Genomic DNA, 27,612 nt, shown 5'->3' on the forward strand with positions numbered 1-27,612 from the left:
CCAGCATCCCACAAGGAAGACTCCCATTCTCTTGTATTGCTCTCCTACATTGGCTAGATCATGGGGCTGGGTATCCTCTCTAAAGAGCACGCCCTTGTTCTGCATCATGGCTCTATCTGGAGGCTCCGCCCTGCTCTGGCTAGCCCTCCCACTTAAATGACCTGGACCCATCTAAACAGACCTCTGGGGTAAAAACTGCTGTTGGCCTGCGTCTCAAGTTCCCCTGCCTGTCTGAAGAACAGAAACAACTCCTGTCTGAAGTAGCTCTTACCAGCGGTTCTCAGATCGAAGTGTTGAGAAATTCTGATGAAGTAAATAACACAGACCTAGATGAAGGTTATAAGTAAGAACGAGAATGGACATTATTCACACATTGCCCACCATGTGATACAATGTTAAACTCTCAAGGTCTCCAGAAGAATCTTGAGGTAGTGAAATACTTTTCCCTGCTGATCCAACCAGATGACCCTGACGGTTTATTTGCAAGTTGCCAACTAATCAGTAGCTTACTTAAGGAAAGGAAAACAACATTCACTCATTTCAAGTTATCTGAGTTTTACTTTTTCCCCTTCCTCTTCTTTCTCTTATACAAATTCTGTTTTTGACTTTGTTAGATGAAAGCAATGTGTTATAGGTTTCTCTTGCACACAAGTAAATGGTGTTGCTAATATTTAGCAGTATACCCCTGAGTTACTGTTAGATAATAGGCATAAATACTACTGGGGATTGTCCTTAAAAAGTCATGATCCCAGGTCCAATCTCCAGGATTTCTCACTGAACAGGTCAATCTCTGATAAAGCCCAGGAATCTGGATTTTTAACAATAGGCAGGTGAATATAATGCAGGAGGTCCTTTGCCTGCTGTGGTTTGTTTTTTTTGGTTTTTAAACTTTTTTTTTTTTTGGCTGCATTGGGTCTTTGTTGCTGCCCGTGGGCTTTCTCTAGTAGAGGCTAGCGAGTGGGAGCTATTCTTCGCTATGGTGCGCAGGCTTCTCGGTGCAGTGGCTTCTCTTGTTGCAGAGCACGGGCTCTAGGTGCGCAGGCTCAGTAGTTGTGGTGCTCGGACTCAGTTGCTCTGCGACATGTTGGATCTTCCCCGACCAGAGCTCGAACCCTTATCCCCTGCATTGGCAGGCAGATTCTTAACCACTGCGCCACCAGGGAAGCCCCGCCCACTCTGCTTTGAGTGACCCAAGGATGTTCCCTGGAGCATGCCCCCAGCGTCCTGGCCTGAGAGCATCCTCATAACCCAGGTGTAGGCTCAACTTTCCTTCTGAGCTACTAGAAGGAGTCTTGCTAAGGCAGAAACCAGTCTGAGGCCACAGTGTGGGGCTCTGAGCAGGAAGGCAAGCAATAAACAGCAGGAAAAGAACCTGACAAGAGTCATGGTTTTATTTAAGAAATTTAGCAGAACCTATAGGCCTTGGTCTTGCCAGGCCTTCTGGAAACCTCCTTGTCATATCCTCTGAGATCTCTTCAGTTATTCTGGGTGTAGCTCAACTCCTTAATGCCTTTGAAGGATCTGTGTGTTCCAGAGGTTCAATGTCCTGCCTCCCCCCAACTCTGGCCAGGTGGCTTCTAGTCACCACACACCCAGAAGTTCTGTTCAAATTCAACATGCTTGGAGGTGGGCAGTCACAGGCTGAAGGCTCACCCATTCCCCACAGCAAATGAAAGATCCAGACTCCTGGGTTCTCTTCCCTGCCCACCCCCTTTGCTTCTCTGTCCTACCCACTCCTTGTCAGTTTCTGCTTTCATAGGAATAAAAAGGAGAGAAAATAAAGCCCTTAGCTAGTGCGTTTGCTAGATTTTACTGAAAAAACTTATTTTCAATAGGCTAAACAAAAAGTGTAAGTTCTCCTAAAATAAAGTAACATTCGCTCCATGTTTCCCAGGACAGCTTAGTTCTTGGGAAGTGAATATCCCTGACCATCTCAGACATGAATCCAAGAACTTCATCCAAGACTTAGTAAATGGATTCAAGTGGCATTTGGAAGTCAAGGTCACAAAGTCCCTAACCTGAAGCCACACACTTGAGATAGATGAGAGGCTTCGCAGACAAGTTTGGGTATCTGGTTTCTTGGTCCACAACTGATTAATGGTGTGATAATACAATACAATAAGGAAAAGCATGAAAGGAGGATAGGAAAGAAGGGGAGGGTGCATCAATAGAGCTACCTGGAAGAAAGAGACGAGGCAGGAAAACCACGAGAAACAGACAGAAGAATTTAAGTGAACTTAAATGGTAGATCTGCAGAGGGTTAGTCAGCTATACAACCTCAAATAGCCCTCCTGAGGACACCCCAGTATCACAGTTAATCTATCAATGCTGCCCTGCTACTAAAGATGACAGGACAATCATAGCCACCCCTGTGTGAGGCCTCCCCTGTTCAGGTCACCTTGACGGACACTTCTTGTGCGTTAGCACATAGTACACACACACAGTGATGATCACAACGGTGACCCTGAATCATAAAGACGGCTAAGTGATATTAGCATACCCTTCCTTTTTCCTAAAAGTGGGATACTATAAACATACAGAAATGTGTTTTAAGAGATTTCCTTGCAAAATCATTGTTTTTTCAATTTAAAATTATTTTTTAATTAAATTGGTAAGAGCAAGTTGGATCAGTTGCTTCACCAGCAATGCCTAATATTTTAGGCATCGCTGGACCTCAAGTCACATGAAAACTGAGACAGGTATGTGTGTGAGGGCATGGAGGGCATGCGGTAACTTTTTGGTTTTATTTTGTTTGTTTGATGGTTGTTTTGGGTTGTTGTCTTTGTGTCTGGTTTTTTTTGCTGCTGTTGTTTCTTAAGAAAGTGAATGGAAAGGCAAAGTTTACATCTGATTCCCAACTGTGTTTCATCAGTCCTATAGGACACATTTCTATCTATAATTGTAAAAATGTAACATAACATCTCAAAGTCTTAAATAGGAGTCTTTTTAAAGGGCTGAAAGATTTAACAGCAGAAAATTGTGTATCTCCATTAATGTGGACTATTATTGAGTATGATGAAGGTCTTTGGCAATGCCAACCCACAATTTATATATATATATATATATATATATATATATGGCAATACCAGATGAGTGAGCTTGCATCTCTTTTTTCCTTTGATCCTTCTTTGGCCCTACTGTGTTTTGGTGCTTCTTCTCTGGTTCTCTGTGTACCTTTGTATGTGCTTCATATGTTGGCGCCTATACTTGTTTATATGTCCATTTGACCTTATGTGTGCATTGTGTGTGTGTGTGTGTATTTTTCTTGGTACCTCAGTTTTTTAATTAGTCTTTTCTCTTTGATGTTTCATGTTTCTTTCTTTTTTTAATTTTCTCTTTACATTTTTCCACTTTTAACTTTTCTATCACATTCTCTCTCTCAAGTATATTATAACATTTAATTATATCCTTCATTATGCCTTGTACATTTTCATAGAAACATACATTCATGCATTTATATTAAATAGAGGCTAAACTTTATTTTTAAAATATTTCTTATCTGACAGGATGAAAGAGTTTTTTCTCACTTGATTCTGGCTAATAATTTCTATGATTCATGGCTCTTGATTTATAATTTCATGGCCCATCATGAAATCTTTAGGTATTCTAAAGATTCCAATCAAAGGATATATAAAATAAAAATGTGTAAAAGGAAGATAAAAATTATAGGTAGAAAATTATCATTTGAGTCTCCAAATTCACCACAAAACATATTTGTACTTCACCTACTTCTCATATAGACACAGAAATTTACAGCAATAAAATACAAGTTAATCACTTCTTACATGCCTTATGTCCTCTATCTCTCTGCATAAATTTAAAAAATATTAATAATAACCAATTCAAATAAATTTATTATCATTAGTATACTCATATACAGTTAAACAACATAATAATGTCACATCAACTAGGAAAAACATGCTTCCTAGAACAATTAATATGGAGGCTGTATTTAGAAAACGGTGAAGCAAAATGAAATTGATTCATGGTCTACCACTATTGTCTTATTTTATCTCTTTCCTATTTTGCAATCCCCATCAATAATTATAAGCCTTTAAGATATGAAATTATTTAATTAGGTGTATCTTTTATAGGTTATTAAAAATAAAAGTTGAAGGGATAGATTTTATTTGACATAGGTTTTTCAGTTAAAGTGGAAATATTATATTTGCTTTGAATTGAATACCAGAAAACTCGAAAAATTGACATTTCCAGTAAACCTAGAGGGGTATGGAGCACAGAAATACCAGTCTTACTTTTATCTCTGAAATGTAAAAAAAAATGCCAAATGTGACTCAGGGGTCATGAATGTTATACCACCTCCTATCACTTATCTTGTCCCTTTGTTATCAGCAGGTATCTACGAATCCTATCTGTCAAGAGTGAAGCGGACAGTTGTATCACTGAGTGTACTGCAGCAGTAATTGTAGGTTAACTTTCAATTATCAACAATTTTGGATCTACATTTTGGATTACAGGAAGATTCTGAGAGCCCCTATGATTCTGTCAACATCAGATAGTGTTTTTCTATTTTCTTCCAGAGTCAAAAGTAAATGGCATTGGATTATTCATTAGAAACACTATGTGCATTTTTCCTCCCTTCTATTTGTGTAAAGTAAAATATTGGAATTCATGTAACCCAGGGCATGACCTTCCTCTGAAGGCTTGATACACAGTTAATAGCCCATGGGAAGGAATTTAATCCTTGGATCCCTAAAAAGCTATAAAGAGCCTAGATCACTTCTCCATGTACAAGCTTGGTTTTAGAAGCACACAAAGCTCATTTTGGAGTCGAATGGAGAAGTCTGTGACATATAGCACATAGAGTGATTCTAACAGATGGATTTTTCTTGAAATAACTTCATTAGTTAATCACTTTTTTTTACATATACTTTTTCTAGCTGACTGGTATAGCCGCCAGCTGGAGCTGCTAAGAATCCTCCAAAGAAACTGGTAGGTAGGGAGAATATTGGCTAATTTCACCAATTCTTGGATGAAACTTCTACTAATTTCATACTAACCATCACGTATTTTGAGAGTAAAATCTTTTCCTTTATTTTTTTTCAACTTTTTCCAAAAACCTTACTTATCTGTGTTTAAACCAAATCAATCATATGGAAAAAACTTTCAATTTTAATAAATTGTCTAGATCAGAGTTTCCCATACTTGACACTATTGACATTGTGGATGAGATAATCCTTTTTTTTTTCTGTTCTTTGCTTTTGTTTTTTTTAATTTTTGTAGCAGGTTGTCCTGTGCATTGTAGGCTGTTGAGGAGCATCCCTGGTCTCTACCCACTTGATGTCAGCAGCATCCCCAGTTGTGACAACCAAAGATGTCTCCAGACATTACTGAATGTCCCTGGGGGCAAAATCACCCCAGCTGAGAACCACCACTCTAGAAATAGGAGGTTCCTAGTTTTAATTCAATTTTTTAAATAATTTTTAAAATATTTTAGTGTATTCATGTATGTATTTAATTCAAGATATGTCTAAAATATGTGAAGTTTTTGCCTTTCAGTCAGGTAAATGAAATGTTTTTATTGGGGCGGGAGGGAGTAGAATTATTGAAGTGGGTAATGCTTTCATAAATCTCTCTGGTTAAAGAGAAAAAAAGACAAGATAAATGGCTCTCAACTACCAATGAATATTAATTATCTAAGGAGTGTCATCATCATCTTCATCAGACATGTTGAAGAGTTCTTTTCCTTTAAAGAAGGTCCTCAATGTAACTGTATGAGTAGAATAATAAAATCCTGTGGTGGGATCATTTGAGATGTAAGTGATTAATTTTCAGCTTAGATGCCCTAAGGCATTTTTAAATAAAGGAAAGCAGTGTAATTTAATGAAATGAACATTGAGAAAACTGGGATCTGTTTTGACTTTACGGTATCATTAGGCAGTGATTTGGGGCTCACAAAAGGATTAGCCATTCAGACAGAGACATTCCCTGGCCTTTGAAATTCAGGGGTAAATATAATGTTCCCCTCCTACTTATGACTTAGTGATCTTTCTGTAATTTATATATTGATGGATATAGGAAGAGTACCATGGGAATAAGATGCTAATTACCAAGGGTTTTAAAAGGGAAATAGTGAGCCTATTCTAGTTTAGCAGGAAAGTAAGAATGTAACAACATGAAGTATGCGGAAAGAATCATTCATTGTTTTTTAAAAAAGTAATGATTCTATTCGAATTGCTTTCTTTGCAGCAAAGGCTTTCTAATACAGATTTGCTCAAGCAGGCTCTTAATACAAGATAATTTTAACACTTAACCAATTCCATGTTTGAATGTATAATTTCCCCCCCAAATCGAGACATGTACCTAAAAATTTTATAGTGATCTGTTTTCTTTGTTAGATTTCCCACAGCCCCTGAAGAATTTAGATCTTACACTTTATCTTAAATTTAAAACTGATTCTTTTTAATATGTTATATTGTGCAGACCATCACTTTTCGTCCTCTCAGAATGCATTATCTCCTATTTTTTTTTTTGGTGTCTTAAAGGTATGACGCAAATCTATTACTTTACAATTCTAGAAGGCAGAAGTCTGAAATGGGTTTCACTTGCCTAAAATGAAGCCTGTAGGCCGGGCTGCCATTCCTTCTGAAGGCTCTAGGGGAGCATCTGTTCCCTTGACTATTCAATCTTCTAGAGGTTTCCTGATTTCTTGGCTCATGGCCCCCTCCTCCATCTTCAAAACCCGGAGGGGCAGCATCTTCATCTCTCTGACTCAGACTGCCCTGCCTCTGTCTTTCACTTTTAAGGACCCATGAGAACGCACTGTTTCCTTGGATATGGCAAAAGCAAAATCACACATCTTCGGATTTCAGCTCAAAGGACCAAATATCACTACTACGTGCCTTATCTGTACATCATGGGGTTCACTGCCCTCAAGTCACAAACGAAAGCGTCTGTGCACTTACTTTCTGCAGGTTCTTTAGGGCGGCGGCCGCTGGACGACTTCCTCAGCAGGCTGCGTCCCGAGGTAAAGAGGCTGGTTAGTTCCTCCAAAGGACTCGTGGGTGTTCTGGACCGGGAACCGCTCGGAGCCGACCCGTAGGTATTGACCGAGGCATTGACCATCTTGCTCCCATCTTGCGACACCGGTCTGGGGGTCAAATGAGGCACTGATGGAGAGCTCCTGGAGAGGCTGCCTGAATGCACGGCATCGTAGGGCGGGGGCCTTTTGAGGCTGAGCGGGGTCAGGGACCTGCCCATGCTAACGGGTGACGGAGAGGCGGAGTGACTTTTGGGGTAGCCGTGGGGAGACTGCGTTCGGTATAGAGTGGAAGGCGGGGGAGGGGACGAGGAGAGAACCGAGGCAGCAGGAACGGGTCCCAGGGCTCCGGCCTGGTCTTTCTCCAGTTTAGGGTGGCCGGAGGCCTGGGACGGCAAGGAGGATGGTGACGCCCCGGCTTGCTGTTTCATATAAGACACGTTTTCCAACACAGGAAGCTTTGTGACCTCCAGGGGGGTGAGCGGAGACTCATCAGAGTTGGGGGAGCACTGCACAGGGGCCGGGGGGAACACCAGCAGCGGGGGTCTATGAGAAAGCAGGTTGGGAAAGGGCGGAGGAATGTCACAGAGCAAACCCTTCGGGGTACATGGCACTGAGGACTTGGCCGAGTCCAAGTCAGGCACCGTGGGAGTAGCACACTGCGAAGAACAACTGTGATGGTCGAGGTCACACTTTGAGTCTTGGCCTAAGTCGTCAAAAATGGGGTATTTCATTTCTTCGTAGACAGCCTCACTCTGGTCGTCGTCGTCTTTCCGGAAGTCTCTGAGAATGTTCCCCACCATCTCAATATACACGGGTTCCTCCTCCTCGGGGCCCCCTGAGGGGCTGCTGACCTGGGAGAGGGAGGGGTCCCGAGGGAGTGAGGTCCTCCGGGGCACGTGCTTCTTGACATACGTTTCGTCAAAAGAAGTGCTGAGCTGAGTGTTTGGATTCCGTTTTGGTTTTGGAGGAGGAATCTTCTTTGAATATTCATCACTGTGTGGTCTCGGCTTGGCTGGCACTAAAAGATGAAGGAGAAAAAAGAAAACATAAAACAGATGAGTACAATAGGAAAGCTTTCAAATATGGCTTTCAAGTGGATTTACTGCTCTAAACATTGGGGGGAGGGGTAATGCCGCGTTTCAAGCTGGAGACGTAGACTACAAAGCCAACAAAAGTCAAACATTTCCATATTCAGAAAAATATGATGCAAGAACAGTAGTAATATGTATCTTCAAACTAATATAAATAATCCAACACGGATAAATGCATTAAGACCAGGACTTACTCATCCCTCTGTCTCAGAATTCCTAAATAGAAACTTCAGATGACACAATTGCATAAAAACAATCACACATTTCATAAAAATCAACTTCTAAGAATTCAGCAACAAAGAAACTTAGGGGAAAAAATCTAGAGTTTCTATGAGTACAAATGGTTACAAAAATACCATGGGGACTGAGCCCTTTAAATGATGTGGCTATTACACATGATCACATCTTGCTTTTATTTGGGGTAAAAATGTTCCAGCCTGCTAGACTTAATCTCTGTCTTGGTTCAGATAAATAACTTTTATACAGATGGGTCTGATTCTTCAGGGGAAATTGATGTGAACATTTTATGAGGCTAGACAAGTTAATCTCCAAATCTCCAGGTATTGTTGATTATGGTGTATTTGTTTTAGTTCATAAGATCTCTTATGATATCCCAAATGCTGTCTTGGAATGAATTTATTGCCCTGACACATCAGAACCCCCTAGAGAGTTTTACAAGAGAATAATAATCCAGAGAATGATGTGTAAGCTGCAAGAATAACTTCTGGAAACTCACAACAGATATGCATACAAGTACACCCCATAGCCCCCCTTGTAATGGAACATAAACTTCTGACTCCATCTAGTAGGTTGGAACAGGCTGGCAACGTGTCTGTGACTGCAATCAATTGTTTAGCATGCAGGGAAAGTACTGGAGTCTTGATATTATCTCATTGTGCTGATATATGATTACAATGATTATCATTTTTATGCAATGTGGCAGAATGTAGTTGCTTGTGGTAAGTGGTAGCGTATAATGTAAGTTGACGGTATAGCTTATAGGTGTACACCTATGAGAAAAGAACAGGCTTCTCTATAATTTGCAGCTTGAAGGGAGGGGAGGTCTCAAGGCACAAACCAGGAAACACCCCAAATTTTCTGGGTTTATTTTCAACTAGCGAAACTTATGACATAGCTTTTCTAAAACTTACTATTGGAGAAGCAAGTGCTTAGAGATTAGTTAGGTGGCTGCTTTACGCATCAATCATGCCTTCAGAGAAAGAGAACCCATCAAATATTCTAGCAGTGGCTATATCTTTTGCTTCTCTAGGTCATTCCTGCTTTCAAATATTCTACTCCATTGTACCCATGGTGATGGTTTCTCTCACTACAATCAAGCAGCTTGTTGAAGGGAAGTTTCTTAATGTATGTCGACTTTTCCTTAACTTACAATAGGAAAAACTAGATGCCATTTTACAGGGGGACAATACAGCAGTAGAGCCTTTTAGTGTCAAAAGGGAAAAGCCTAGGGACATAATGGAATGAAAACTATCCAGATAATTCTTTAGGCGGGACCCAAAGTGACCAATAGCTCTTCTCTATATCTGCTACCGGTCATACATTTTTATTGGTTTTGAAACCTACCATGCATGTTAATTTTCATATGATTCAAATAGATCATCAGACTACATACAAAAACTGGAGCCCAAATAAAGTAAACCCATAAATTAATGAGTGAGATTGACTTAGAACTGGAGGGACTTTGAAAGAGCCAGGACTTAGAACAAAAGTCCATCCAGATTACTCTTCTGAAGCTTGTTTCCTGCCATGCTCCACCTCAGTGTGTCATCCTAGGCTAAGTAACTCACACTCTAGGAATATCCGCCACTGACTATTCAGTTCTAGGAGTTGGATGGTGTGAGAAGTAGCAAGGTGTTCTGTAAATGGAGAGTTAACCAAAAGCTAGGAATGAATGTGTGTCCATGAGATGGATAACTTCATTATATGCTTAAAGTCGTACTTAGAATAAGATTTTCATTTTTCTCTGGTTCCTAAATTATAATTCACTGCCGTTTTCTTTGACCCTTCCCTAAACATAGACTTGGGTTGTTGTACGGACAGAAATAACAGGACAGGCAGAGCCCAAGCCTAGGTAGAAACACTGCCTTGAGGGAAGACCATAACCCAGGATTCCCGGGAAGCTAGAGATCAGTGGTAGAGCTGAGAGTGACATGATATTCAGGGAAGCAGCAGCCTCTTCCCTGGAACCAACATCCCTCTTCCCACATAGATTGGAAGGTGGCCTTTGGAATAGGCAAGACCAATGTCTGGGTTGCGCTCAGAATATGCAACTTTGTTTGCCAAAAGATCAGAAAAAAATGAAATAAAGACCCGCCATATCTATGAAATGTGGAAGAAAGAAAAAGGTTCTATTCTAGAACACAACATAGTTAGAATTAAGGTAACTATTCATTATGAAGAAATTGTGATAATTTATTTGAACTGTTAGGACAACTTCAGTACCAAACCAAGTACAGGTATTATCTGACGAGTGGGATTAAGTATAATATGTGACTCTTATGATGACTCTGAGGTAATCGAAATTGACAGTTGCTATGGACTGAACTGTGTCCCCTCCACAAATTCATATGTTGAAGTCCTAACCCCCAATGTGATGTTATTTGGAGGTAGATCCTTTGAGAGATAATTGGGTCATGAGGTCACGAGCGCTGGGTCCTCATGATGGATGAGATTAGTGCCCTTATAAGAGGAGTCACTGGGGTATCTTCGTTGTCTTATTCTCTCCACCATGTGAGGACATAGTGAGAAGGTTGCCATCTGCAAGGCAGTAAGAGAATTCTCCCCAGAAACTGACTATGTTGGCACCTTGATCTTGGACTTCTGGCCTCAAGAACTATGAGAAAATATATGTCTGTTGTTTAAGCCACCCAGTCTGTGGAATTTTGTTATGTCAGCTTGAGATGACATAGACAAGAGAATACTGATTGAGCCCTATGTAAAGACCCTATAAAGCTAACTCCTGAGCACCCACTTTTTCATCCTCTGGCACTGTAATACTTTAATAAGCTTTGCTACTTGAAGAATTAATTTAACTCTTTCCCAGTCTTTTCAATGTAACCAGCACCTTCCCTTGCCCGGTACCTCCTCACCCCTGAAGCCACATCACAGAAAGCATATTACAGGTGAATACAGAGATGCTGATCCCAGGTACACCCAGGAGCATCCTTCCACCATATTGCCTGTTATTCTGATTCTTCTTAATCTGATGCTCCAACTTCTGATTCGTGCCAAGGCACGTGCCATATTATTTAATTAGACTCATTTTCTAGATGCTCTTTGTTTTCTGTAGTTGTTTGCTTTGGCATATAGACTCCCTGCTCCACCAGGTTTTGTATGTTCTGCTGCCCACCATCAGAAGCAGTTCTCCAGCCAACCTTGCCCAGCAAATCCTTCATTATCTGGGCAAGCTTCTTCCCTCTCCCCTTCCCTGTGTGGTGAAAAGAGCCTAATGCAGGCAGATTCATATAATTCAAACACATTTTGTTTCCTGCTCCTCTTCCTTTGTATGAATCCAAATTTAAAATGAGAGAAATGAGGATTATTTAGTGAGTAAAGCAATAAGTAAATTACAGCCAATCGGGATGAATAAACAGATTCATTCCTTCAGTATTGGGAGACTTTTCTTCCAGGCAATGTCTGGTTCCCATTCCACATCCTCCTTGCAATCTCATGGCTCTCTCTGAACAGTCAGAGGAGGGAATAATTTCATCGCTAATGAAATGATTTTTCTCTGCATTTGCGACATCATCTGGTTTCACCTTATTCCATGTATTGAGTAAATATGAAATTTTGTTTCAACTGTCATATCTGCTTTGTTTGTTTTTTGTTTACCCAAATAAGAAAAAGTCTGAAATTTTTAGCAACTTTGCCTCATGATTTATTCTAGTTTAACATCACCCTGGGGAATTAAAAATTAAGGGAAAACTCATGTTTCAAAAGTTATTTCTTTAGAAGGTGCTTAAATATAGTCTTGATCTACATATATAGGTGCTGAACTACTGCTAATAAAAGACAATAAAAATTGCATTGCAAATTTCAACACTTAACCAAATTCAACCACAATAAAAAGGTGATTTTTATTGCTCTTAAATGAATTTTAAATCATTACTAATAAGTCCAAAGATAGAAGCAATAATCCCTGTTCAGCTCCAGAACACAAATTTCATGCTTAAAATAGTATAATGACAGTAGCATTGAATAAGCAGAAAGTGACATTTTTGAAATGAAATATCTGAGCACAAAGGTAATGCATGGCTTTCAGTCATGCCCAGATGATCTGTCTTTCAGAGTTAATTTTGGAAATCTGCCATGTCCCTTGTCAAGCTATCCTTCTGAAATAATATTTTCCTTACTAAAAAAAAAAAGTGTACTGTAAAACCAGGCTTTGGTGTCTGTGAATATTCTTGACCCAAGAAGTGAAAAAAGAGACGACATCACAGGTGGGTATTTCCCCTGATGGAAAGTCTCTTTGGTCACAGACTCCCAGAAGTTGAAGGACTCTTAGAGATTATCCAACCCATACTCCATATATCAATGATGAAGAAATATAAATGCCTTATCAACTACTTTAAAAAAACCTCATAATGTCAATTCAATCTTTTATAACTTTTAAAACAAAGGAAAGAAATAAGGGGGGAAAGCTCTGTAATTCATTATTTTGTATATGGCATAAAGTATCATTTTAAAAGGTCTTCTCACCCATGCTTATAGTGGTATTATTGCATGGCCTGGTTATAGAGGTATACTTAAAGAGCTCTGGTTATAGAGATATATTTAAATATGTAATTCAAACTGGGAGATTAGAGTCCAGTGAACAGAAGTAACGGCCACACTCTGTGATACTGAACTGGCTGATTCTAGAAGGTGAGAGGCACATTTCCCACTTTCAGCAGAATTGTGCTCACAATAACTCTTTTCACAACTCACAATTCCAGAGGTTTGAGCAATATTTTTATTTTCAGTCACAAGCCCCATAATGCCATCCACAAAATTGTTCTTTTCTTATTTTATTTTAGTTTTTAAATTAAGGTGTCTGTAAAGGGATGGGAGTTACAAATACCCTTGGTCTGCTTACAGTGGGACCAAGAAAGTGTGATAATGTACAAAAAGGATCAGATTTGGAATTGTAGTATCTGTGCTGTAATACCATCCTGGATCTGCCAGCAATGAAAACACAGAATTCAGATCAAAGTGTGGATGGAAACAGTGTAAGACAAGGGGCTGGATCAACACTATGGTCTTAAAGTTGAGTGGGAATGAAAAAGCCTTAGCTTAAATTAGATACAGGGCATTTCTTATGAACAAGAAAAGATGACTCAAAGGACAGACTTAAGCACTGAGAGAGCAAAACTAAGAACCACAGAGAACCAAAACTGGGGGAAGCTTGGCCCTAATCAATAAATTCTGCTCCAAAATAGGGAGAACTGGGCACACGTGCACAACTGGATTTCTGAATTGGTATAAACCAGTGACTTCTGTGTGACTCCCCTCTCTCAAGCTCCTACTTTTTTTTTTTTTTTTTTTTTTTTTTTTTGCAGTACTCAGGCCTCTCACTGCTGTGGCCTCTCCTGTTGCGAAGCACAGGCTCCGGACGCGCAGGCTCAGCGGCCATGGCTCACGGGCCCAGCCACTCCGTGGCATGTGGGATCTTCCCGAACTGGGGCACGAACCTGTGTCCCCTGCATTGGCAGGCGGACTCTCAACCACTGCGCCACCAGGGAAGCCCGCTCCTACTTTTCTGAACAAGACCGTACCCTGCAGTTTTCCTGCTCCTGACCTGCCAGTCTATGTCAGGTTTTGTAGGGCAGATAAATTGTACTTTTAGTTCAAAGACCTTTGCATATGAGGAATTTCACTCAACGTGCCACATGGGCAATATTTAGATGATGAAGTCCTGGATTTCAAGCTGATGGTGTAATGCAATGAAACTTTTGGGCAATATTTGGCCACTGGAAATATTGGGACTTGAAGGCAAGTTGTGATAGACAGTCTTCCAAGGGAGCCACCCTTAATTCCTTCCTTCCTTCCTTGTGTGTTTTCCACCTTTCAATAGGTGGTCTATGTCCCTCTCCTCAAATCAGGGCAGGCCTTGTGACTTACCCTGACCAACAGAATGTGGTGGAAGTGATATTCTGAGTCTTGAATTTAAGAGAACCGACAGCTTTCACTTCCTCTATCTGAAAAGCCAATTGCCATGTAAAACCTCTTAGACCAAAAAGCTATGAAGAAACTCAACCTAGTTTTGCAAAGAGGCCACACGGAGGAGAAAGACAGCCCAGGAATGTGAGTAAAGCCTTGTTGGACCTTCTAACCCATCCCGCCTGCCAGCTGAACATAGCCAAATGAGAGACCCCCAACCAATGACACATAGAGTAGAAGAACTACCTATACAAGCCAACTCAACTCACCAAACAATAAGTAATAAATTGTTACTGCTTTAAGCCATAGCATTTTGGGTCAGTTTATTGCACAGCATAGATCACTAAAAAAAAAATCCTAAAATTAATTTCCTGTTTTATGTAGCTATCTCATAGAAAATGCTATTGTTATTTTCACGGAACTAGGGTACAGTGTGCACCCTGAGGAAACAGAAAGCATCCTACCAGAATAGGGAAATTAAAGAAGTAAGCCTGCCTTCTGAGTATTACAAAATCACCACAGGATGATTCAGAGAAGAGATATAAAAAGAGATTACATACTTTCTGGTCAAAAAGACTGGATTGAAATCAGAGGGAAGGTATTAACATATGTAAAGGAAGAACAAACAGAGGGGATCTTTTTAGCCACAAGGATTATAAAACCAGGAAACTCACAGAGCAAAAGATGGTGGACACTCACAGCAATGCCCAGGGGATCTGGTCCTCTGTTATATCCCTGTGTGGGGATGGCCCCAGCACACTGATAGAAACTAAAGCTTTGACCTATATGATTCTTACGAGTCATTCCTTCTCTAACTTCAGTTTCATCAAGAAACTTTTTAATAAGAGTGATTTCCAAAATATTACGCATATATTTCACATCAGAAACCAGCAAGGTGGAATTCTGGTTTCATACACTGCTATGGTCTGAATGTTTGTGTCCTCCCCACCCCCAAATTCATATAATGGAATCTTAACATTCAATGTCATGGTGTTAGAAGGTGGGCCTTTGGGAGGTAATTAGTTCATGAGTGTGGAGCCCTCATGAAGGAGAATAATGGCCCTATGAAAGAGACCCTACAGAGCTCCCTAGCCCCTTCTGCTATGTGAGGACATTGAAGAGGTCAGCAGTCTGCCGCCTGGAACCTGACCAGAACATGACCATGCTGGCACCCTGGTCAGGTACTTCCAGCCTCCAGAACTGTGAAAAAATCATTTCTGTTGTTTATAGGTCTGTGGTGTTTTGTTATAGCAGCCTAAAGAGAGACATGCACCCATCTCTTTTGAGCTTGGCTACTTTGACATCTTGGTTATTCTAGACATCTAAGGATGGAGTTTCTGAGCTTATAGATTAAAAGCCAATACTTTACCAGGGAAAATTCACCACAATAACACCATTGCATGGGAATCTGTCCAGACAGGCAGCCAGAATTCCTAAAGAGACATGACTCTATTTATAAAGTTGATCACAAATATCCAATTTGATATTTCCATCCCAGGGAAATGATCTTGTTTCCCAGTCTCCCCCTGCTCTAGTCATGGGATGCCCTTTAGACATAGCTCACTTGGAAAGAACAGAGAGTGGCTGTATTGCGGGCCTTTCCTTGGCTACGCTACTGCAGCCTCTCAGACTCCACCTGCCATTCCAAACTTTACACAAGTTGAGAAGGAATAGAGAAAAGAACTGGAAGAAACGTATCCATCAGGGAGAAAGACCATCCTGCAGGGATGATCTCCATCAGACAGGATGCTGAACTATTAGATTCCACAACTGACAAAAACTCTTTTCTTGATAAAACAGTAGTTGGGCTCTTGAACCTTCCTCTAGGCCTATTTATGCACTTCCCTGTAGAACCCACTATTTGTAATAATCCTGCCAAAGCCAGTTTACCCAGAAACCCACACCCTCAATATCTGATCACCCTTGATATCTGATTGGGTTCCACATCCTCCACCATACTCCCAGTGATGTCTGACCATCCTGGCCTGTCTTCAGCAAGAATCCTCTTAGGTCAGTTTAGCCAGAAATCCCCCCTTACCCTTGTGTTTCCTCTTAGTAATTTTCCATCCGATGACTCCCACCCTGCTTCCTAGCTCTAATAATTCCCACTTGCCCCGTAATGTATTTGGAATTGACCTCAGTTCTATACTGAGGTCCTTTTCCCCTATTGCAATAGTCCTAAATAAAATCTAGTTTTACCATTTACTGTCCAGCTCTGGCTTTTGTTTGTCACCCCTGAGTTATACATGGCTGGTTTCTTCCTAGTACTCAGATCTCAGCAAAAAAAAAAAAAAAAAAAAAAAATTCACTTCTTCAGAGAAGTCTTCCATGACCATCCAATCAGTACTTAATCACACGGGATATTTCTCTTGTTTGTTTCTCAGTTGGTTTATTATGTAAGCATAATGACTTAAATTTTTCAATTCTCTTTCTCATACATTCCTTCAGATATTCATCCTTCTTCCCTCCATTTTCAATGTGTTTTAATGAAAGTTGATCTCCTTAGAGTGTTTAGGTATACTTAATCATAAAGACTAGTCTTATTTTAAAAAACAACCTAAATAAAACTCTATGTCTACATTACTACAGGTTCCCCAAGCCAAAAACTCTCTTGGTTTTATCTATGCATACCAATCACCTCCACATAGTGGCCAATCAAACGATACTTAGGAAGGCCAAGTCAGAGAAAGTAATACATATATTTAAAACTTAGGCATAGCTGAGTTATTAAACCACTGGTTATAACTCTTTATCCCTTTGCTCAAATATTTTGAAGCCAAAGAGAAAGGAAGAGAAAGGAAGTAAGCAAGTAAGTTAATTTCCTGAGTCCTGAACGAAAAAAATGTGATAACAAAAAAGTAGCCATGGAAAATGCGTGATGCTGAGAACCCAATAGAAGCTCAGTTAATTTAGATTCAACCCAGGAGGATACAATGTTAAAGAAAACTAAGTTGGGAGAAAAATCCGATGAACGGTTGGAACATTTTCCCCTGTCCGTTGGGCAGTCAACTTTGTGGAAGTCAAATCCCTACAGTTCCATAGATACAGTTTACTGAGGATTATCCTTTGTAAATCTGTTCTGGTTGAGATAGGAAGATAGAAATGTTTGTGATCTTTTAAAGTATCTGAGATCACAGAGGAAGCAGCATGAAATTACAGAACCATAAAACATTTCATTCAAGTTCACTGAAGTTGTGTTGATGTGTTCTAACATCTGTAATGAAAATATAGGAGGAAGAGGAAGAAGAAGGGGGGGTAGGAAGAGGAGGAAAAAGAGAAGAAGAAGGAGGAGAATAAGAATAGTTACCCTGTATCAAATGCATTTTTTGGTATCAGGCAACGTGTTTTGGGGAGACTATTTTATTTAATACCTACAACATCCCTAGGAGGTAAATGCTATAATAAACCCTGTTTTATGGGCACTGAGATTACATTATAGAGAAATTAAATTACTTGCCCAAGTGGTAGAAACTGGCTTTGAACCCAGGTGATCTGACTCTAGTTGCCATACAGTCAAAGAATAATTTGCCTTTATAGATGATGATGCATTCTTGTTTTACAAATATATAGTTAAGGGGGTTTTAAACATTTTTAAAAAAAACAGTACCAATACTCTTTCATGAATCCGATTAGCCTGAACTCCAATTCCAATTTAGTAGTTGTATAACCTTGGGAAAGTCAACTCTAACCTTTGTAAGCCTTGTTGAACTCAACTGTTAAGTGACTGTAATGATGCATGTTTGCAGGATGTTGTGAGGGTTTAAAAAGACACTGACCTGAAGTGTTTGGCATACTGCCTGGGCCATAGGAAGGGCTTAAAAAGTAAAGCCAATATCATTATCAATTATTATCAGTATTCATTAAAAATCTCTCTACGTTGGAAGATATGTAATGAGACCGTACGCTTTCACGCATACTTCACATTTATTTAGCACTGAGCTATCAAAATTAATGGTGCCAGTGCCCACGAGCCTACCAGTTCTGGGAAACTGTAAAATGAGTGATTGCCTAAATAAATATAGATTTTATGTTCATTGAACTATGAGATCAATATTTCAGTTTCCTTTGGTATTAGGGTTATATCTTATGTATAGCCACGTAATAGAAGTGAATTTATTTTGGAAGATGTAATCCTTCCTTTAGAGATATATAGGCTTTGGAATTTTCTGGACATTATCATTTCGGTGTTGGCACTCTTAGCTTCTTTTCATCTTAACTTTTTTAAAGATGTTTTTTCTTGAGTGAGTTTTAATTTAAAAATGCAATTAAACTCAAAGCAAAAGAGAAAATGTAGGATGGAAGTCACAGCACGTGTGTGGCAATGCAGAAAATTCAACAGATTAACACTTTTTATTCAAACTCTCCTTTTTCCAAACCACAGATATACCCTTTAGGTTTTGCAAAATGACATTAGGAGCTGTTTTCTGTGCTTCAAATTCAAGAAGAGTGTGACTGGATTCTAAAAAAAGAGAAAGAATATTTCTAAAAGATGAGATGGCTCATCTCAAGAACATCCTATTGTTTCATGCTCTATGCATACAATGAGCATGTAGATTGTATAATATTTATGTCATTGAGTTTGGGATATTATAGATATTCCATTATCCCTGTGTAGTCTACCCTCCATTTTTGCAGACTGGGATTGGAAAAGGGAAAGGATTTCTTTTTGTTTGTGCACAATTTTTATTTAACCCTGATGACCCTATACTTCTTCTTTAGCACGTCTTTGTACAAGTTCCATATTTACCTTTCTATAAATTCAAATGAGGAAAGTGGTTCTATTTGGGACCAGATGGTATGGCCCATGCCAGAAGTTCATTGACCAGGAGGAACAGATACTGGTCATTTTTGGTTCTGAATTCTTAAGGATCACTGAAAACACAGCACAGACTGAAGCAGCATTGGACAATGGGAGAGCGTAAACATTGACTTTTGGGCCTGAGGCCTCAGAAATCAGCTTTGCTCTCTTATTTCTCCTATTATTTGGCAATTCTGTTCAATCCACAGTAATTTCAGAGCTGGGGTTCCAAACAGGCAGGCCAACAGTGGGCCATGGGAAGCAGCATCCCAGAGTAGACTTTAGCCTTCCTCATCTTGGATAAATTCATGGGCTATATATGTGAACCTAGCCTTTTATTACTCAGACAGTATGACGACTGCAGTTTCAGTTTTAGATTTAGGTTTGTTATCTTTTCTTTACAATAAAGTCATCAGGTTGACATGAATTCTGAACCTAAAATGTAAGAAAAGAGAGACATTATGTTTTGCCCAGTCTGTACTGTTCTCAGATTATTGTCCTCAGATTATTCCCTGTGAGTTTTTTTTCTATCTCCAAGTCACACCTTAAACATCTAACTGAAATATCAGCTTGGATTTTTTTTTTCTTTTTTTTTTTTTTTTTTTTGCGGTACGCGGGCCTCTCACTGCTGTGGCCTCTCCCGTCGCGGAGCACAAGCTCCGGACGCACAAGTTCAGTGGCCATGGCTCACGGGCCCAGCCGCTCCGCGGCACGTGGGATCCTCCCGGACCGGGGCACGAACCCATGTCCCCTGCATCGGCAGGCGGACTCCCAACAACTGCGCCACCAGGGAAGCCCATCAGCTTGGATTTTAATCTACAGATTAATCTTCCACTCACAGTTGCTTTGCACAATAATAATGGGAATCTAAAGAAATGCTCTAATCCTAGTCTCAAAGTGTACTTTCAAACTCAAATTTGAATTTCTATGTGTGTGTGTGTACACATATACACCTATGTACGTGTGTATACATGCACATACATATACATATGTGTATGTATACATGTATATGCGTGTATACATGTATACATGCATATGTGTATAAAACATATGTAGCACATATACATTTATGAGTCTATCTATCTAGCTATTCCCTGTACACCCAGAAATGCCCTGCTTTGTGATAATGAAAATGCTTGATCAGATCCTTTACGTATACGGTTGTAATTACTATAATCAATTAGCTCTGAACATGTCATGAACTCATTCCCCAACCCCTGCTCAAAACCTGGCAATGATGACTCATAATCATTACAATAAATAAGACCTTCCACCACGTGGCTCGAATCTCTTGCTCCAGCCATAGCTTACAGTGCTTGCCCCTTTGAGAACTCGCTGCAGCCACAATGATTCAGTGATTCAGACCAAGACAACGACTCCCGGCCAAGGACTCACTACCCCCAGAATGCCCTTCCTAGAACCTTCTCCAACCCTCGCCATCCCCTACTTCAAGTTTAAGTCTTCGTTTAATTTTCACTCAGGGAACTCTTTCCAGGAAATTCAATCTAAAAATAATCTCCCCTGGAACCCTCCTCTTTTTTGTGTCCTCATTTCTAGGTGCACGTCTACTGATTGTTTAATATTCTCCTTTTCCCCTAGATAGGAAATCGTGTTTGTTTTCCTCACCTCTGAAGCCTCAGCTCCCAGCACAGTGCCTGTTTTAGAAGAGAATTAAAATTTCTGCAAAGTCACAAAGAAAAAGATGTAAACTTTCATAGTGCTCATTCATTCTAAATACTTTTTATTCATTTCACTTCAAAGATATTTTGCAATGAAGTAGATAAGCGGGTAGACCTTGTCTCATCATCAGACATCTTATCTCTGATCCATGTAGAAAGAACTAATCGTAGTATGAGAAGCAGCGAAAGCAGTCTCAATTAAAACAGGAGAAAAATGTGGTCCAAGTTTCTCCAAGCTAAGACGGTAGTTTAGGTAGAGATAAGACAACTACAAAAGAGCTCAGGGCCGGGGGGTGTGCAAGAGGGGAGATTACGTGAGGAGAAGTCAACCTTGAGCAAGGTTTGGGGTGGTGTCCTGGGTCACTCAGCAGGTACAAACTATATAGAACAAACACACAGGGTAACTGGGAACAGTGCTGCTTCTTCCATTTCCTGGACTCTGAACGCTCTCAAGTAAATTTGCTCCTACGATGCTATTCAAATAGCACAAAGACCCAAACAGGGAGGACAAACTGTTCTCAGCCAACAGGAATGTCGGTGTTACCTTGGAGATAAGGATTCTTTGCAATCAAACCCATGTCCTAAAAACCTCTGACAATCACCCTAAAGTACACAGCACTTAGAGCAGAGAATAAGAGCTTTCCAGTGGGTATGCCGGCACGCTGCTTAAAATAATAACCAAAATTCCAGAGTCACAGAGATAGCTGAGACATTGGACACATATGGTAAATGCCCTTAGAATGAGCAGGAAGCCACATGCCCTGGATTTCTCAAAATTTTCCTATATATTTCTGTGAACAGATTCAAAGGATAAGAATTGTTTTCCTCCTTTATGTATCATTTGTCACACACCCACACAAAGCCATAGCAGAAACTGTTCTTCCCCCCCCACCCCGTGAATTTACCATTTAAAGGGGAAACAAAACACATATAATTTCTAAGGATTTACCAGCAAGTGAGACTCACAGCTGACAAAACAAGTAGGAAAAGCACCCGAAATCCAAATTGCTGCTCCCACTCTTTCCTGCCCCACCCTGTCTTCCAGGTCTTGCAGATTTCTGGTGAGTTTTTCATAACCCTCTAATCTTTTCACTAAGGTCCAGAACATTTCAGACAGGAAGCCAGACTTTAATTCTGTCTTTTGCATGGTACGTTCACTGCCATGAATTTGGTGAAAGCCTGATCCAGACACAGAGCTGAATTAAAGGAAACAGATGAAAAGATGTGGTCCCTCAGTCCAGGACCCAGATGACTGGGGTCAGCAGATGATGTAATATTTCTAAATAACATAATGCATGCAACAATAGAACGATGTATGCAGGCTACTAAAAGAGAAATATTGTTTAATTGTAAAGCAATTATACTCCAATAAAGATGTTAGGGCTTCCCTGGTGGCGCAGTGGTTGAGAGTCCGCCTGCCGATGCAGGGGACATGGGTTCGTGCCCCAGTCCGGGAAGATCCCACATGCCGCGGAGCAGCTAGGCCCGTGAGCCATGGCTGCTGAGCCTGCGCATCCGGAGCCTGTGCTCCGCAACAGGAGAGGCCACAGCAGTGAGAGGCCCGTGTACCAAAAAAAAAAAAAAAGATGTTAAAAAAATTTTTTGTAAATAGGAAAAAAATAAAAAACTGCTTACCACTAAAAGAAAATATATAATGATCTTTATATTGCAGCTGTCTAGGTGAACTTTTACTGAGCTCTAGCTAACACCTTCTCCCTCACCCATGACAGCACTATCACAGTAAAACACAGTTGCCTCTGTGCTTGCCTGTGTCCGCCCCGGAATGTTCACTCCATGGGAGCCCGGACTGCCTTCACTGCCTTACATACCCAGCGTCTAGCCCAGGCCCTGGGACATAGCAGGAGCTTTAAGATATGTGTTGAATGAATGATTGTAATGATTCTAAACTGGAGATGTTGTGGAGTGCTTACTCACTGTGTTTCGTAATGCCGTACATTAACCGACGCTTGTCTATCTTTCCACCTTCTTTTCCTACCCGTGTCCTTCTTGCTCACCCTGCTCCGGCCACAGTGGCCTCCTTCCTATTCCTAATTGCCAACCACCTTCCGATCTTAGGACCTTTGTGCTCGCTCTTCCCTCTGTCTGGACTGTTCTTCCTCCAGATATCTGCAAGGTTTGCTCCATCACTTCATTTCAATTCTTCTCAAAGGGTTTTCTCTGACCTTCTTATTTATTTATTTATTACTATTTTTTTATTGGAGGAATGATTTTATTGGCATATAGCTGATTTACAATGTTGTGTTAGTTTCTGCTGTACAGCAAAGTGAATCAGCTATTCATATACACATATCCATTCTGTTAGATTCTATTCCCATTTAAGTCATTACAGAGTATTGAGTAGAGGTCTCTGTGCCACACAGTTGGTCCTTATTGGTTATCTATTCTGTATATCTGAAAGAGTCATCCCCCGCCTCTTCACCCCCCTCACCACTGCTCACTTTCGTTATATCTTCATAGTGCTTATCATTAACTACCATCATATTATTTATTTATGTCTACTTGGCTTATTATCTGCCTCCCCACCCTGAAACATAAACTTCATGAGGGGAGGGACTGTTTGTAGGCACTGCTATATCCTCCAGGCCTGCAGAACTGCTTGTCATCTACTAGGTGCTCAAGAAATATTTGTTGAATTGGTAAGTCATGAGAAGCTACAAAAAACTTGGGAAGGTACTTCTTTCGTAGCCTGCATCTCTCTCTGCCATCTCAAACTTCTACAGCACATCTTTCCATAGAAGCTGAGCTGAAATGTATAGAAAGTTTTAAAAATAATAAAAAATAAGAAAGGATATTAGAAGGGATCAAATAAAAATCAACATGGATGATAATCATTTTTCCTGGCCCTTTCTCCACAAAATCCCCTAGAGTTTTGCTGAGCCGAGTTACACATGGAAAATTCTGAACACATCACAAGTCTCCTTCCAGTCCCTGCTTGCAAGAGCTTCTGTCCCAATTGAACAATTACACCCTCTAAAAATATGCCCAATCATCTGGCTATGAATGTAATATTTTATTGGTAGGAAAGATACCACTAATTACCCAGATCCTATCCAAATTTTGCTACGACTGTGGCCTTTTGAAAGGAACCAGGCAGTTTTGGTGGGCAATTCAGCATCCTGTATCGAAAGCCTTGGAAAGTGCATTTGCTGGAAGACTGCCCTTGTAGATATGGATCCCAAGGAAATATCCAGTCATATATGAAAAGATACATACAAGAATCTATATGTAACACAGTGTTGTTTCTGTCATAATAAGCTAGAAACAACATAAATATCCAACACAGTAGTGTGCACCTAAATTATGAGACATTATTGCTATATAATAAAGTACTTTGCAAATATAAAAATAATGTGATAATATGTCTGTTGACATAGAAAGATGGTCATGTTTACAAAATTGTATTTTTGTATATATTTTTGTATATATTGTATATATTGTATACTATATATTTATTTTTCTTTGACTTGGGGGAGTATGGCTGTACATATATACATATGGAAAAACATGTATATGTATATGTTTTTCCATATGTATATATTCATATCATAATCAGGTTTCACTTTTAAAATAATTATACTATATAAAAATGGGGAGGAGAATTCTTTTTAAGTGTACGCTTTCAATTTATATCATGCATTTACAACAGGGCAACATCTTCCTCAAGGAGATAAACACTGGTTCTTGGGGCAGGAGCAAAATATCTTACTCTTTTCATGTATAAAGCACAGATATACATACAGCACATCAACATATATAGAGTGTATCAGTGGTATTAAAATGTCATGGGATGGCCGTTGGTGAGGAAGAATATATCTAGGAAGACTCTTTATAGAGGTCATAATGAGAAAATGGTTGAGAAACCCCAATTCCTTCCAATCCAAAATTTTTAATCATACGTTTATGTATCTTTTCAGAAATATTAAAATCCCTCCCATTATTTTGCACATAATTATTCCTCCTTACTTCCAGTAAGTGCAAATTTAAATCCAATCATAGTCACTGAGGAGAGGGCCCTACATCAATTCATGAGGAGTTTCTGAAAAGAAGTAAAGGAATGAGGTTACTAGATCACTAATGGCAAAGAGCTTCAGCTTACGAGAGTTAACTACAACACAGCCAGCCACTTTAGGAGTCTCGAAAGTGATCGTTAGAAATGTTTCTGCTTTTTCTAATTGAGGTCAGACAATGGGAAGCTTTCACTAATCCCTAGACATAGTGCCTTTTTTTTTTTTTTGCATTTGTACAATGTCTTCATTTAAGACCTTCCTTAAAAGCATCCTCTCAGTAATAAATGAGGGGTTGGCAAGCCTTTTCTCTACTGACACTCATAATTCAGAAAGTCAGGATTATGATTAGAGAATACAAGGCCCAAATTAGTCCCCCAGAGAAAGAGCAGCTGAAATTAGAATTATCACCAGAGTTTCTTCCCAGGAACAATTTGGAATCCATCCAAAGGACAGAAGGGGATGACGCTAAAACATAAACAATGCGGGGGGTGGGGTGGAGAAAGACAGCCTCGACCTCCCAATATAATAAAAAACAATTTCTCCAGCTGTCATAGAACAACCTCAAAGTGTGATTCAAATTCCAGTTACAAAAACCAAACAAGCGGGAGCTTTCCAGTAACATGTCACAAAGAGGTCTTGGTCAGAAGCTGAGTGGTGTCACAGTGCTAAGAAAACACTTTCATTAGTCTTATGCATTCCCAGGAATCAGTAAAGAAGGGCTCTATCTGGGAAGGCTTCCCACATTCATGGACATCACTCATAAATTTCGAGCAAACTTGTAGTAGGGAGAGTCATGGCAGACCCAAAGATGCCTATGTCCTAAAATCTGGAAATGATGAATTAATGACTCTACACAACAAAGGGGACTTTGCAGATATGATTAAGGTTAAGGACTCTGAGATGAAGAGATTAGCCAGTAAGTGCATCTAATCTCATGAACCTTTAAAACAGCGGGGCTGTCCCCTGGCTGTGGTCAGAGGAAGCAATGTGATGACAGAAGTTGGTCAGAGAGATGTGTCACAAGCACTCAACCAGCTATTACTTGCTTTGGAGATGGAGGAAGGGGATCATAAACCAAGGACTTTATGTGGCCTCTAGAAACTGGAAAAGTCAAGGAAAGGAATAACTCCTTACAGCCTACAGAAAGGAATGCAGCCCTACTAACACCTTGATTTTAGCCCCGTGAGGCTCATGTCAGGCTGAATTATCAGATAATGAATTCGTGTTGTTTCAACCACTAGGTCTGTGGTATTTTGTTATAGCAGCAATAGGAAACTAATATGAAGCCAAGGGTGGAAATCTCAAATCCTAATTTTATTATCAAGATCACTAGTTCTTAATTAGAATCCAAAATACCCTGAGTGTTGGTGGAGAAAAGTTAGTCCTCCCTCCACTGTCAGATCATCCCCTTGGAGAATCACACACCATCAAACGAGTCAGCACCAAAAACAGTACAAAAGGCAAGAAAACCAGGGTAAGGAAGTAATATAAACTATGACCTTTGTTCGTTTTCCCCTGGATCTTTTAAATTAGTATGTTAATATATTAGGCAACATTATTCTACCATATTTGCTCAACTGTGGCTTTGTTATAAAAATAAAGGGCCCTTCAAACAAGGTAATTCCACCTAATCTTAAAATAACTGAACAAATTATAGACCGGGGCAATCAGCCTAGCCTATTCTACTTGGCCCTTTTTGTATTCACCCAACAACTTAAATATGATAAATGGATGACGGGGGAAAAAAGGAGATACTTTACAAGTTCTTTTGGTATGCTGACTCTGATTAGAATTGCATATTTGACTATAGCTGCATGGGCTGTTTTGTTTTCAACATTTGGTTCTCAGCTCAAATATTGAGAAGGTCATTTCTGACCACCCATGTTGTTCATTGCCCCCACAAGTCATACTTCCCCATTTCCATTGATTCACAGTATTAGCACTATCTAAAACGATATTTGTGTTTTGGTTCATGTATCTATGTTCTCCACTAAAATATAAACTCCAGGAAATTGAAGTTTTTCTTTATCTTATTCACATTACATCCCCAATTTGTAAAAGAATGCTTGATACATATTAGGCAGCATTAAATATTGTTGAATGGATGGATGGATGGATGGATGGAGCAGAGAGGAAAGAAGACAGTGAATGCCCAGAAGGTAAAGAAATCTTCAAAGAAATGGTGAGATTTCATAAGCCCTCAATGGGAGGGCTATAAAGAAAGATGGAAAGAAGCAAGAATTCCCGGTGATAGTCCCCATGCGAATAATAACACCAACCAAAATCTAGAGTGGAGAATGATTTTGGTGTATGAAGAGCACAGGAACTAGCCTGAAAAGACTGGAGTAGAAAGGCAGTGTTGGACAGTAGAAAAGCTGGGATTATTGTGTATATCAGGATATAAGGAAATAAGAAGTTGGCTCTGGGAACTGGTAATTCAAAATAGCCTCTCCTAACCTGTGATCTCTGAATGTTAAGCATCCTTCACTTCAGTGCATTCTCTATTCTCAGGTGAAACCATTTGAGATGCCATATTAAACTCCAGTTCTATGTTTGAATCTATTCAACATAAGCCTGTGGGGATGTAATTTGTTATCAGACATTTACTTCCCTATCACACTCCACATGCCATGGGGGCAACAGTCTTCCTTACATTGTTGAGCTTAGCCATGCGAGTTGCACTGGTCAATGAAATTAGTGCAGACCTAATCTATTCTATACCTCAGAAGAGGGTTTAGATACATGTGGTTTGACATGGCCTTTTTCAATCACGCTCATGAGAAAATCTGCCCCCCAGGACTGCTGCTGCTTAGCTTATGTCCCAGCATGAGAGACATTTGGGGCACACCTGAAC

At 39.9% G+C, this 27,612-nt stretch overlaps 1 protein-coding gene across 1 annotated transcript in view; it reads right to left on the reverse strand.

Moving 5' to 3' along the window:
* NYAP2 (neuronal tyrosine-phosphorylated phosphoinositide-3-kinase adaptor 2) overlaps nt 1-27,612 on the reverse strand; it is a 246,692-nt gene that overhangs the window by 100,867 nt on the left and 118,213 nt on the right. The window contains exon 3 of the mRNA XM_060015500.1: nt 6,927-8,021. Within this exon, the coding sequence (XP_059871483.1) occupies nt 6,927-8,021 (1,095 nt within the window). The remainder of the gene's footprint in view (nt 1-6,926; nt 8,022-27,612) is intronic.

The sequence above is a fragment of the Delphinus delphis genome, chromosome 7 (assembly GCF_949987515.2).
Source record: "Delphinus delphis chromosome 7, mDelDel1.2, whole genome shotgun sequence".
Classification (NCBI taxonomy): Eukaryota; Metazoa; Chordata; class Mammalia; order Artiodactyla; family Delphinidae; genus Delphinus; species Delphinus delphis.